The 13,500-nt window shown below is 53.3% G+C and overlaps 2 protein-coding genes across 5 annotated transcripts in view; both read right to left on the bottom strand.

The window, feature by feature from the left end:
* Window positions 1–2,909, bottom strand: part of TMEM184B (transmembrane protein 184B) — a 51,946-nt gene extending 49,037 nt beyond the window's left edge. Inside the window, exon 1 of the mRNA XM_023509458.1 lies at window positions 2,671–2,909. The gene's annotated coding sequence lies outside the window, so the exon portion shown is untranslated. The remainder of the gene's footprint in view (window positions 1–2,670) is intronic.
* Window positions 2,910–5,210: 2,301 nt separating this feature from the next.
* The window catches only part of CSNK1E (casein kinase 1 epsilon), a 29,231-nt gene continuing 20,941 nt past the window's right edge, over window positions 5,211–13,500 (bottom strand). Inside the window, exons 7-11 of one of the 4 annotated variants that reach the window (XM_003783206.3) lie at window positions 12,739–12,887; window positions 8,220–8,412; window positions 7,980–8,119; window positions 7,245–7,309; window positions 5,211–6,335 (exon numbers count right to left, since the gene is read on the bottom strand). In XM_003783206.3, the coding sequence (XP_003783254.1) occupies window positions 7,277–7,309; window positions 7,980–8,119; window positions 8,220–8,412; window positions 12,739–12,887 (515 nt within the window). In that variant the 3' untranslated portion in view covers window positions 5,211–6,335; window positions 7,245–7,276. Of the gene's footprint in view, window positions 6,336–7,244; window positions 8,120–8,219; window positions 8,413–11,542; window positions 11,959–12,055; window positions 12,888–13,500 lie in introns of those variants that run through there. The other 3 variants (XM_012801216.2, XM_012801218.2, XM_012801215.2) reach the window with 3 other exon arrangements.

Genomic DNA, 13,500 nt, shown 5'->3' with positions numbered 1-13,500 from the left:
GAGACAGTCTCAAGCTGTTGCCCTGGGTAGAGTGCTGTGGCAGCACTGCTCACAGCAACTTTTGGGCTTAAGCAATTCTCTTGCCCGGCCTCCCAAGTAGCTGAGACTATAGGTGCCCACCACAACTCCCAGCTATTTTTAGTTATAGTTGTTGCTGTTTGGCGGCCCAGGCTGGATTCAAACCCGCCAGCTCAATGTGGCTGGCACCTTAGCTGCTTGAGCTATAGGCGCCGAGCCAAAAGGACTAGGTCTTAATCATCTTTGTGTTCCCCCAACTTTGCCACACAGGGGCTGGCTTTAGTGTCTTCTTCATCATCATCTTCATCACAACTACTGTTTATTTTTATTTATTTATTGTAGTTTTGGCTGGGGCCGGGCTTGAACCTGCCACCTCCGATATATGGGGCTGGTGCCCTACTCCTTGAGCCACAGGCACTGCCCAAAACTGCTGTTTATTGAGTATCCATGTCAGCGGTTCTCAACCTGTGGGTTGCGACCCCTTTTAACAATGAAAAGACATCTTGTTATTAAGAAGGTTGAGAACCACTGCTCTATATACACTAAGCTCTTTACTGTCTCAGCAAGCAGCAGTGACTGTCACTTTGCAGACTGGGGAACTGAGGCATAGAGAGGCAATGTTATTTAGCCCAGATCACATCTGGGCAACTTGGCACAGGGCAGGCCCTCTAGGATATTTTTTTTCTTTTTTGTAGAGACAGAGTCTCACTTTATCGCCCTAGGTAGAGTGCCATGGCGTCACACAGCTCACAGCAACCTCCCATTCCTGGGCTTAGGTGATTCTCTTGCCTCAGCCTCCCAAGTAGCTGGGACTATAGGCTCTTGCCACAACGCCCGCTATTTTTTTTGTTGCAGTTCGGCCAGGGCCGGGTTTGAACCTGCCACCCTTGGTATATGGGGCTGGCGCCCTACTCACTGAGTCACAGGCACCGCCCAGGTAGGATGTTGTTAAATGAACCCAGGACCCATGTCAGCCCTCACTGGTGGAAATCAGCCAGCGAGACAAATGCTCCCCACTTCACATAGCCCTTCCCTTTGGGAGGGTGACATCAAGGACATCAATGGCATCAGCAAGCAGAATGAGGCCATTCCTGGGGGATGCCATCTGGGGGTGTGTGTGAGTGACTCAGGGATGCGGCTGATGATGATTCACAGATTGCTGTGACAAGAACCTGACTTGGATACCCAAGAAAGAGCGAGCTTCCTTTACCTGGCTCGCTCTCGGTTGCACACATACCTATATCCCCAGCCTAGCTGTGATTAATCCCCCTGCCAACTCACCTAGCCGACACAAGCCAGCAAACAAAATCAGGCCACAGAGAAGGATACACTCTCCAGTTTCCTTGGAATCACTAGGAACATCTTTCGAATTCTCTATAAAGTTTGCAGACAAACTTTCCTGGACATGCCTTTAGGAAAAGGAGGCCCATCATGGGTCAAAGGCATGCAGAGAGCTAGGGAGGCTGGGTCCTGGGTTTTCTCAGGAAAGCTTTAAGGCGAGGGAGGAGAGAGGAAGAGGAGGAAGGCAGAGGCCTGGGTGTCCCAGTCGCTGTGCTGCAGTGACTCATTAGACCTCTTGCCTGTTCTGGGTAAACCTCCAGGAGATGCCTTCAAAGGAGGGGGGGGCACATCTTAATCACAGGTGCTTTGAAGATGTTGAGATGAAAGGCTTTGGGAGGTATAATTACCTGAGAGGTCATTCCCCATGGGTCCTGGAGGGGCCCAGGCTACAATCTGCAGGTCTGCAGTCATCCATTGTAGGGGTCCCCAGTGGAGCCTCCTCAAAGGGGCAGTGTTCCTCCCTGTAGCCCCTGGGCCGAGCCCCCTCCCTTCTCACTTGCAGCCCTTCCCCACCCCCATCAGCCCCTCCTGTATGGGCAGTGCAGCCAAGCCCTGGGTATGCCAATTCCTGAACCTCAGTACACCAGGAGATGTGCCTCACATGGGCTACTTGGAAGGACAGAGAGCTACGGGTGGTGGGTGGTGCGTAAGGCCACTGTGAAAGAAGAGGAGGCCAGAGGAAGGAGGAGGGAAAGGTGTCCCCATGGCAACATCTAGCCTGTACCTAACCTCTTCTTTCTTCCCAACCTGTGAGTAGGCAAGGAAACACGGAAATGGCAGGCCCCAGAGAAGGCTGCAGGGATTGGGCAATGCAAAGCCAGAGGTTGAACTTTGTTCAAGCCTCCAGTGACTCCATGTACTCCCATGGGTGCCTGCACTATAGGCTCTGGGAAAGGGGTCTAGGGTAGCAGGAGACTCAGTATCTTAGCTTCAGCTGTTCCGATAGCTGTTTCTGAAATACAGCTGGGGGGCCAGGGAGGGAGAGAACAATCTTTGCTAGAGCTGTGCTGAAAAGACCTGGTTGGAGCTGCTTCAGTGTCTGCCGGATCTGCTCTCCCATAGGAGGCCCTTGAGTAAGGGGTGAGGGCACCAAGACTACAGAGGGGGCAGGCAGCAAGCAGAGAGGAATGCTACCACCTAGGAGGGAGCAGACCAGTGACACCAGCAACTTGCTTTTTTGCAGGGAATGAGACCCACAGGGAAAGTAGCAGGACCAAATTCACAGGAAGCCTCCCCCTCCTTCTGTCCTAGGCCAAGATCTCCTGACCCCTCCCCACTCCCTCAGAACCTTTTACTGTCCATCTTCCATACCTCTGCCTCAAGGGTTCTCTGGCCTCCAAACACAGCCTCTCTGACTTCACAACAACCTCCACACCATTCCACCATGGGAGTGCCCCTCCTGGGTTTCGGGCTGAGAATGCACCACTCTCCCCACCCTGTTTTGCTTTGTACCCTGATTCATTCTAGCTTTCCATCAGTGACCCTGTTGTGCTCCCAGGCCCCAGCCTTCTGACCCCTTGCTGTCTCTCATTCTGAACTGGTTCAGTCCTCCAGGCCTTCTGGACACTTCCTGCCTGGGTTGTGACCATAGCTCCCTAAGCCTTCCCTGCCTCCTTTCTCCCTCCTACAAACTTCCTGTCCAGTGTTGCCAGGCTCACATTCCTCCAGTTAACACTCTCTGCCCTCTGTCCTCAATAGCAGCTCTGCCGGTTCAATTGCTGACCTGTGGACATCAGGCAAGTGGGCCCTGGTTTGGCTAAGGGGAATAACAGTTTCTGTACAGCATGACTATTACATTACAGATTAGGAAGCCAGGGCTCGAGAGGGATGAACTGCTTGCAGCTAGGCAGTGGGAGAGCTTTCTGAATTCACGCCCATTCTGCATGATCTGGCTTCTGTCTCCCACAGCCTTAGCTGCTGTGGCTGGCCCCCTCCCCCTCCACTTGGAAATCCCTGAATAGATTAAATTCATATTTCTGGGCCTTTGCACAGACTGTTTCCTCTGCTGGGAGTGAATTTTCCCATATCATAGGCTTGTCCTGAGCAAGAGGTTGGAAATGGCTCAGCCCACAAAGAACTCAGCCCTTGTGTTCATCTATCTTATCTAATCCTGACAACCCTTAGAAACAAGCATCATTGCTGGTCCTGGTGGCTCATGTCTATAATTCTAACACTTTGGGAGGCTGAGGTGGGTGGATTGCTTGAGCTCAGGAGTTCAAGATCTGCCTGAGCGAGAGCAAGACCCCATCTCTATAAATAGCTGGTTGTTGTGGCAGGTACCTGTAGTTCTAGCTACTTGGGAGGCTGAGGTGAGAAGATAGCTTGAGACCACGAGTTTGTTTGAGGTTGCTGTGAGCTATGGCATTCTACCCAGGGCAACAGAGTGAGACTCTGCCTCACAAAAAAAGAAACAAGCATTATCATCCTTCATGTAGAGGACAATGCCCAGACAATGCCCAAAGCCCTCTGTACTCCAACCCTGGGCTTCCTACTCTTCATCCCTGCACCCTGCTCCCCCTCAGCCTAGCATCTGGCTCCCTGGCATGCACCCAAGCTCAATCAGTGTGTTTTCAGCATGAATGGAAATGATTCAACAGGTGGCACATTTGCCTCCTCTGCACTGGGCAAAGTTTCCTAGTGATTGTTTGGCATACTTAATACAAGGTATGGTTAACACATTCTGGTCACCCCTTTGGGCTCAGCTTGTCACTTCCTCAAGCTCTTTGCCACTGCCCTCTCCCAGATATATTAGCTCTATGAATAAGAACGGCAAGAAGAATAAACTAAAAGTGAAAATGATGGATGGGAACAGCAGGGAGCAGACAGGATCGGAATGCTCCTGATTAGAGCTTTTTCATAACTTGAATTTTGTATATGTAAATATCTTACATATCCCCAAAATAAAATTACCCAAAAAGTGGGATGGGGGAGGGGGAGAGAGAAGCATTAACTCATTATTAAAACTGGCCAACTAACAACAGAGTCAAGAATTATTTCAAGTTACTTCTGGGCACAGCATTCACTCTTGTCTCTGGGTTGAGACTGGGAATAATGGCCACTGAGTGAATGAAAGGTGGGAAAATAGGGGCCAGGCGTCATGTATCACACCTGTAATCCTAGCACTCTGGGAGGCTGAGGTGGGTGGACTGCTTGACCCCAAATGTTTGAGGTTGCTGTGAACTATGATGCCACGGCACTCTACCCAGGTTGACAGAGGGAGACTGTCTCCAGAAGAAAAGGTGGGAAAGCAAACTGTCTTGGGTAAATGCAGACTGATAAGACAATTCTTTTACAAGGTGATGAGACAAACACAGGCAAGGCTGAGGGCTGCCCTTTTATCAAGGTGACCAAAGGACCTTGTCCAGAGTCAGCTGGGGCCTGGTCAATACTGGAACTCAACTCTAGCACCGATGGTGGGGAGGTTCAGAACAACTGTTTTGGAGCAAGATGGGCTGGGCTTCAAAACCTGAATCTGCCAGTTATTTTACCCCTGGACATTTCTTCTTCTGAAGGCAGTGCTATCAATAGGACCTAACTCACCAATTCTTGTGTGGATAAAATTATGTCGTGAAGAGCTTTTAGTACTCTGCTTCCCAAAGTGGAGTCCTGGGCCATCAGCACCATCCTGAGTGTGTGGGAGATGCATTCAGCACCATCCCAGTGCAACAAGACCCCAGGTGGCCCCCCAGACAGACCAGCCACTGCTCAAGCGTCTGAGATGAATGTGGTCCCAGCCGCACCTGCCTCCGAGGAGAGGTTTTGTTCTTCAGTGACACTGGTCCAGGAAACACCCCCTTTCAGGTCTGATGAGAGAAGTCCCGGGGGCAGAGAGAGACAAAGGGCTGCCCACATCACATTATCCTTTTCTACTTTATTACTTCAAATTAACAACCACGATAAAGCTCAAAAAAGTCCAATATTTACACAGGAAAAAAGTACAAAATTCCCCCCAAAGTTCTTCAGTATTTTTTTCAGTTTTTTAAATTACAAAGTAATAAAAAGCTTTGCTCTGTAATTAAAAAAAAAAAAGGGAAAAGGGGAAACAGAGGTAAATAAATTAGGAAAAACACACAGAGAAAACAAAAATAAAAACAAAACCAGGAGTTAACTAGGAAGGATGGGGAAATCCAACACTCGATCCTAACCTCAGGTTCCTCCTCCTCAGAAAGGTGAAACCTAGGGAGAGGAGAGATCCCAGGTGACTATCTGAACCAGGGGAGTAATTTATAACCCATAGTCAGATGTTTTTAGAAGTAGTCTCCACAGATTCTGCCCTAAGACCAAGAATGGATGGTGGGGCTGCCAGGCTGATGACAGTCTGGGGGTGGTGAGGACCCTCTGTGCCCTGAGGGATGTGGATGTCACAGCCCACTCCATGCCCGTTTAGGAGACATGGGAGAAAGGAATTCACCCTGGGAGGCGGGGACACAGCACCTGCTGCCCTGGGGAACACAGGTCAAATACAGCCACAAACACACAAAGCAAACACACAAAGCATCTTGGCCCTGCCACCTCCCCACCCACTTGAGGTCTCCAAGGTGAGGCAAAGGAGAGGTGGGGGCTGTGCGTGTCTCCTCAATTCCGAGGCTCATAAAACGCAGTGGGACCTGCTTTTGAGTGACCACACCACTTCCTGACATGAGTTCCTCCAACCACTTCTGATGGTATGTGAGACCCAGCTGCAGCACTAAGGCATTCCTCTTCTAGCAAGTGTGAGTGGTGGCAGAACAGGTGGCTGGGCTGGGGACTCGGCAATTGCCTCCTGTGGCCCAGGGTTGTGGAGATGGGCTGGGCAGCCTGTGATGCCAGGGAGCAAGGTTCCGCAGTGTTAAGGGTGTCTCATCTTCTTGCCATTGGCCCAAAAAAAAAAAAAAAAAACTTAAAGAAACAAAATCCATCGTCGGTTTTGTGCTGGGTCTTTGAGTGTTTTTTTTTTTCCATCTTATTGTTGTTTAAATGAAAATACAGTGAAGACACTAGAAGGGAAAGAGAGAAGAGAGGTTAGGTACACTGCTGCCTCCAGATAACCCATCTGCCACACTCTCCTAAACTCCTGTCTTCTTGTCCTCTGGGTCCTAGCACCCAGCTCACGGCCCAGTACACAGGAGGTACTCCATTTTTATGTGAAAGAAACAGTCTCTATCCCTCCTTCACCCTCCTGGTGAGCAGCTCCCTGGCCACACACTAGCCCGACCCAGCCATGATGGCCTGATGAGGGTCCACCCTGTGTATGTCTCTGCTGTGTGGACGAATTTCTGCAAAGCCAGTATGTCTTGGTGTGAGGCTGAGTCTCCTGACTGCAAACGACCACCTCCCAATGTACATCTCTTCCCCATGGAGCTCAGACTGTTTCCTCACATACTCAATGAGCCTTCTGACACCTCCCCTTCCCCAAGCCAGGCCCCAGAGTGGAGAGTTACTATTCACCACCTCAGGGCCTCATGGAGTCCTGGAGGAAGGACTGAGGCTTCCACTTGCAAAAGGGCCTATCCTGCCCCTATAAGGCCAACAGGGGCCTGCTTCCACAGCAGGTGAACTCCTAAGCCAACAGTCCTGCGCTAAGTGCTTTGTATGAATTAATTTAGATTAACAAGCCAGAGGTCAGGAGCCCATGACCTGGTCAATGCTACGATCAACTTTCCAGACTATATTAAAAGAAAAGACTGGCTCAAGGGCAGGGCAAGAGTTCTGCAGCAGCAATTAACACACGTGGGGCCAGGCCTGCTCAGAGGATGCCTCAGCCCTCCCTGAGATTCCTTGGTTTGGGGGGACCTGATACCATCTGCCACTCCCCGAACCCTTTCCACAACTGGGCTCCTCCTGGGGCTGTGGGTGTTTCTAGACCTGGCTAGGCTGGGCTGTGTTTACAACAGACATTGACTCACCTAAGCAAACACTGGTCCGATGGTGGCACTCCTCACTTCCCGAGATGGTCAAATGGCACGCTTGTCTTTGGGGAAGGGGAAGAGATTTGGGGGGACAAGCTTCAAGTCAAGTCCCTCAGCTGCTGGGAAGGGTGATTAGGAAATCTGTTCCCAGGGTGGAGCTCCTCTTACCCCCATCAAGCCCCTCAAGTTAAGGGAAGGTGTGTGATGTCCCAGCTGACTGTGGCAGGCCACACCCAAATCGGTGGCCAGGGTGGAGGCCCTCCCTCACAAGCAGGAGGTGAGCAAGTCTTCCACCCACCTCTGCCAGATCCTCTTCCCTTGGCAACCCCCCCCCCCCACTTCCCAACTGTCCTAGTCCAAACATGGCCTGAGTATAGCCACTGGTTAGGACCTTACCCACTCATCCATCCCATTCTCTGGCCAGTGAGGGGGCCTTCTTCCTGGCAGGGAGCACAAGCGTCTCATCTCTAAGGCCCTGCTGCCCACCTGGGGGCAGCTCTCCTACCTGCTGGGGCATGTTACTTCTCTCAACCTCCTTTCTGACTTTGCTCAATGGGGCTAATTAGGCCTCAGAGAATTAAATGAGACCAACTCCGGGTTCTAGGTTATGAGTCAGGAGAGGGGAGAACAGAGCCAAGAGGCCTGAGTCCACACTAGGGGGTTTCTATAGGGTCTGAAGCTCAGCCATGAGACCCAGAGGGACTGGGAGTGGCTGGGTTTAGGGCAGCTCACCTGTGAGGCGGGGATCCGGGAGACCTCTTGCCGCCCAGTGAGGTCTGAGGACGATACGTTGGCAGGCGCGCCCCTGTGCAGCCTCATACTCACCTTCCTCTCCCGGTCGACCCGTGAGATCGCTCTGGGAGATGTATTGCCTAGAGGATGAGGTAATGGAAGCCACCCTCAGAGTCGGCGCAGAAATAGCCCACGACCCCCCACCCCCCGCTGCCCCTCATTGCTTGAGGCCCCGTTTACCAGCTTGCTGGATGCGGGAGGCTGGGGTGGAGGCCACAGGTTCGGCTGCACTGCGGAGCCGGTTGGCGGTAGCCCCTGTGGGGGGGCCAGGGGGCAGGGCCCGGGTCGTGGACCCCCGCAGCTGCCCCATCCTCTCCTCGCGCTCGTGTTCTCGCCGCTCCCGGTCCACGTCCTCGGGGTTCCGGGATGCACCCTGTAGGGAGGAGACCTCAGTCAGCCCTGGAGGCCCAGGTACTCTGGGCCCTAGCACCTCACAGGACAGCAGAGTAGGGGAGGCCAAGTGGGCATCTCAGAAACCCTCTAGTCTAACCTCCTCCCCGCGGTCACACAGCAGAGAAATGAAGCCACACAACCACTGGAAGAGGAAACAGCAGACATTTGAGGGACAGAGGGAGGTCAGTCTGCCATGGTCTCACAGGGCTGGAATCAGAGCCAGGAGAGCTGATGTCCCTACAATAACCAAGGATATCCCTTGACCCTCCCAACCTGGGGCTAGGACCTACCATGGGTCCCTCTGTGTACCAAGAGTCATCAGCCCCTCAAGGCTTACAAACCAAGCAGGTAAAGGTGTCAGGGGCCACTAGCAGACAGGGAAGGGGTGTCCAGAAAGAGGAAAGGACAGACCCAGTCACAAAACCAGTTGAATGCTAGGCCTGGGCTCGGCGCCTATAGCTCAACTGGCTAAGGCGCCAGCCACGTACACCTAAGGTGGCGGGTTCGAATCCCCAGCCTGGACCCGCCAAACAACAATGACGGCTGCAACCAAAAAATAGCCGGGCGTTGTGGCGGGTGCCTGTGGTCCCAGCTACTTGGGAGGCTGAGGCAGGAGACTCGCTTGAGCCGAGGAGTTGGAGGTTACTATGAGCTGTAATGCCACGGCACTCTACCCAGGGGGACAGCTTGAGGCTCTGTCTCAAAAAAAAAAAAAAAAAGAATGCTAGGCCAGGACTTGGGGGGCTTACACAGCTAAGGGCTCTTTTCATGAGAAGGCCATCATTCCCTTGCCCTGGGATCTGCAATGGCTTCTGACAGATGCTGTGGAAGCCACAGCCAGGAGGCCCAGGGGACCCCAAGATGCTGCCTGCCTTGGGATAGCAGCTCAGGGGGAGCTAGAGAAGAAAATGGGGCTCAGTACCCCATGGAGGAAGAAGAAATCAAGTGGCAAGGTAGGGACAAAAGGGGTCCCCTGAGCCCTGCCCTCCAGCCACTGCCGGCTGCTGTGCAGAAGAAATGAGAAAGGGCCAGAGAGGAAAGGTGTGGGAGCAACATGGCTGCTTTACCTAGTTGGTCCTGGGGGTGTCCACAGAGAAGGGCGGGGGGCTGGCAGGAGGGGGGCCGCATCTGTGGAGGAGAGAGCTATAGGCTGAGTTGGGGGCCTGCTCATGGGCCATGGGGTAGGGTTTTTGTAACCCATGTCTCTCCCAGGGTCCTGGCCAAGAAATAGGGTTAGGGTAGGCCTGCCTTTAACTCTAGGAAGTGGTGGCTGGGATCACAACAATCCCTGGATGGATCCTAGCAAGGTACTAAGGCTCAGAAGAGCCTCCTGACCTGCCTGGGGTCACACAGCTCCAGAGCTGAGGTCAGAACCCAGGTCTCTTCCACCTAGTCCCACTGTACTCCAAGAGAAAGCTGTTCAGAGACCTGCCTTAGCAGAATACTCTAGGGGCACATTTCTCCATCCACCCACCCAGAAGCCTAGCAGGCAGACCTGGGAGTCAGGGATCTAGCTCCTGACCTCTGGTCCTCCCCTTGGGCTCCCACTCATTCAGTTAGAAGATGGCAAAAGGGTGACTCAGCCAGAGCTACACCAGGGACCACGGGATAAATAAGAGTTGTACACCACTTATCAAACCTCCCGTGGACAGGGGAACATTGACTTTGCAACGTTAAGTTAATCTCATTCCCCAGTTAACTGATTTGCTCCAAGGTGCACAGCCCAGTGGGACCCCAGCAAGCTCAGGCCAAAACCAGCCTCAGAGGAAGGAGGTAAACCAACTCTCCTCATTTCAATCCAACCCAAGCAATGCCTCAAGAAATGCAGATCAAGGAGCTTCCCCACAAGAAAATACAAAGGTTCAGCCATGTCACAAAAGCTTCCACCCTTGCGGTATGGACATGTCCATGGCTATGCATCTCTTCTCCGCTGCCAGCTAGACCTCAGAACACGGTGGCCATGTGTGCTGAGAGCAGGATCCAGGCCCAGGGCTCTGGGGATCCCAGTGCCCTGAGGCCGAACAACAGTGAACCACTCCCAGGAGGTTGAAGGCAGAATCCTCCCTACAGGAGAGTCTGCAGCCTGGTGGTACCCAGCAGTGTCCTGTCCTCTGCCAGGTGCTAACAAAAGATTGCAGGACAGGGTAGTGTGGGAGAGCCTGTTCTCAAGAGTGAAAGGTGTGGAAGGTTCCCACTGTACATCCTACAGATACTTCTGCCAGGGGCTGATGGAGGTGGCTGACCAGTGATAGGCCAGAGGCTGGAGGAGGGTAACGCTGTGGGCGTTGCTGCCCAGCTTCTGACTCCAGGACCTGCCCCAAAGGGGACTTCAGGAAGGAGGGGTTCAGACACCAGCAGTAGGTAGGGAGGGTGCTCCTGGCTTGGCTTGAGAAGAGATCTTGTTGGCTGGACAGTCCCATGAGAAGTTCTGCAAGGAGGCATCTAGAGCAGTGCTGTCCTCTGAACTTTCTGGGATGAAGGCAATGATCATATCTGTTTTGTTGGATGTGCTGACTACTGGTCAGCCACTTATGGCTCCTAAGAACTTGAAATGTGTCAAATAGGACTGAGGAATTACATTTTCAGTTTTTATTAAGTTTAATTAAAAATTAGCCACATGTAGCCAGTGGCTACTATATTAGATGGCAGAGATCTAGAGAATGAGAAATCCGTTCTTAGAGCTGTGCTGAGCTGAAGGCCTAAGCCTGTCACAGAATCAGACTCAGGAACAACTTTGTATAGTGATAAGCAAATAAATGCCCAGCGCCTGATGCCTTGAGGTGAAAAAAGCTAGCCCTGGGGGCCCCAGTCTGGCCCAGATGGTCTGGGGTAAAAGAAAAGGCATGCCCCCTTGCCCATCTGCCACCTCTACCCTTACAGGGGAGGGCAACAGAGGCCTCTCCCTGAGGTTCTTGGCCTGTGAGACCCCTGTTCTCTGCCCAACCTGTCTTACTCCGTAGGGAACAGGACCAGGACACTGTCTGAAACCCAGCGAGAAAAGGGGCCCAAGCCCAAGGCGCTGACCTCCACGTCTGGGAGAACAAAGCCTTGCTCTTTAGCATCCGGCAAAATGGGCTGAGGGCCCACATGAAGGGAGACGCACACCAGGATGAAGGAGGGGAGGAGTTTAATGAGCTCAGGTGCAATACAGAGGCCAGCGTTGGGGTCTGGCTGTGAGCCTGCTCCTGGTGCCCGTTTCTGCCACACCCAGGCACACTGCCATCTCTCCTCCAGGCTCTGTTCTGCCCTCAGGCAGCTGGTTCATTCTCAAGAATCTGAGGCAGGGCCTCTCCACCCCACCCTCTGCACTGCACTGCCACCTCTTAGGCATAGGAGTCACCCTTATCACTGCAGAGGACTTCCTCAGGCCTGCCCTGACAGGCTCAGGCGCACCCAGCAACATCAGAAACAGGGCCCTGAAGTCCAGACCACAGGCCAGTAGTTTTGGGGGGGCAGCTCTTCCACCTCCTCCACGTCTTCCATGGGCCTATCTGGGGGGTCCTGGGTGCCCAGGGGGGCCGGGCACCTAGAAGGGATACATAGAGCACAGAGGAGGCTCAGCCTCTAGCAATCACTGGCCAAGTGGCAGATCACAGAAAGGCCAGCCCTTGGAGGATCCTTACCAGTACGTGGGTGGGAACGTGGGCCCGGCACAGGGACAGGGGCGGGGACAGAATGGTGTGATAGCTTCACTGTCACGGGGCTGAGCCTGGCTCGAGGAAGCCCCCTTTTCCAGAAGAGGTGCGAAACAAGACACAATTTCACGGATTCCAGAGCTCTAGGCACAACTGACGAACACTGCTCCCACCCCCCCCACCCAGGACCCTTAAACGAGGGAGACAGAACAGCTGCCTAGCAAGACCCAAGGTCCCATGACCAATAAGAAAGAAATAACTACAAGTGGGCCCAAGCTGGCCAGAGAGGCTGCAACAGAGGCAGCCACCCGGCATATTGAGAACAAGAGCAACAGGCCAGTGTAGGCGAGTACCAAGGTGGCAGGGGGGGCCACCAGCAATACCCTTGCGGCGCCACAGGCACCCAGAAGGGACTCAAGGCCAAGCCAGGTCCTCCTCGGTCTGGTAGGAGGCATTAGCCTGCCCAGGCCTTGCTGGCCATGGTGGCATGTGCTGTCAGCACTGAGAAGGTTGAGCTTAGGGGGCTCTCGGATCCCAGTGAGTTTGGCTACACTGTCCAGCTCATACCTCCTGCTTGCTGGGAGGCCTGTCTGCCACCAGGTCACTCTGCCCTGAGTCAGGGCCTTCCCAACCTGGTCCCCCAAGCCCGCGTTGGCCTCCAAGTGACTCACGAATTTGAGCATGTTCCAGTCGAAGACGTAGTCATAGGAGAAGCCCTGTCGGTGGAAGAGGTTGCGGAAGAGCTGGCGCAGGTAAGAGTAGTCAGGCTTGTCGTCGAACCGCAGGGAACGGCAAAAGTTGAGGTATGTGGAGAACTCAGCTGGGGGTCACAGGGGACAGAGGAGGCTGCCATGAGGCCATGCTCCCAGAGCCCCCCAGCCAGCACCATCCTAGCTACCCACTGTCCCTACAGATACTTTTGCTCTTGAGAGGATGGGATGACGAGATAAAAGAACAGCACCCTCATTACCACCCCCCAGTGGGGATGAAACCCCAGGCTGTTTTCAAAACAACTGGACATTGTTACTAAGAATTTAAAAGAAACCAACTGGCTTAGCGCCTGTAGCTCAGTAGCTGGGGCGCCAGCCACATACAGCAGAGCTGGCAGGTTCCAACCCAGCCCAGGCCTGCCAAACAACAACTACTAAAACCAAAAAATAGGCTCGGCGCCTGTGGCTCAAGTGGCTAAGGCGCCAGCAACATACATATGAGGTGGTGGGTTCAAATCTAGCCCAGACCCACCAAACAACAATGGTGGCTGCAAACAAAAAAATAGCCAGGCGTGGTGGCGGGCGCCTGTGGTCCCAGCTACTTGGGAGGGTGAGGCTGAAGAAGGAGACTCGCTTCAGCCCAGGAGTTGGAGGTTGCTGTGAGCTGTGATGCCATGGCACTCTACCCAGGGGGACAGCTTGAGGCTCTGTCTCAAAAAAAAA

The sequence above is a fragment of the Otolemur garnettii genome, unplaced genomic scaffold (genome assembly GCF_000181295.1).
Source record: "Otolemur garnettii isolate 467f Iridium unplaced genomic scaffold, OtoGar3 scaffold00007, whole genome shotgun sequence".
Classification (NCBI taxonomy): Eukaryota; Metazoa; Chordata; class Mammalia; order Primates; family Galagidae; genus Otolemur; species Otolemur garnettii.
Note: the sequence above shows the minus strand (reverse complement) of the source record. Positions and strands in the feature narration are given on the sequence as shown.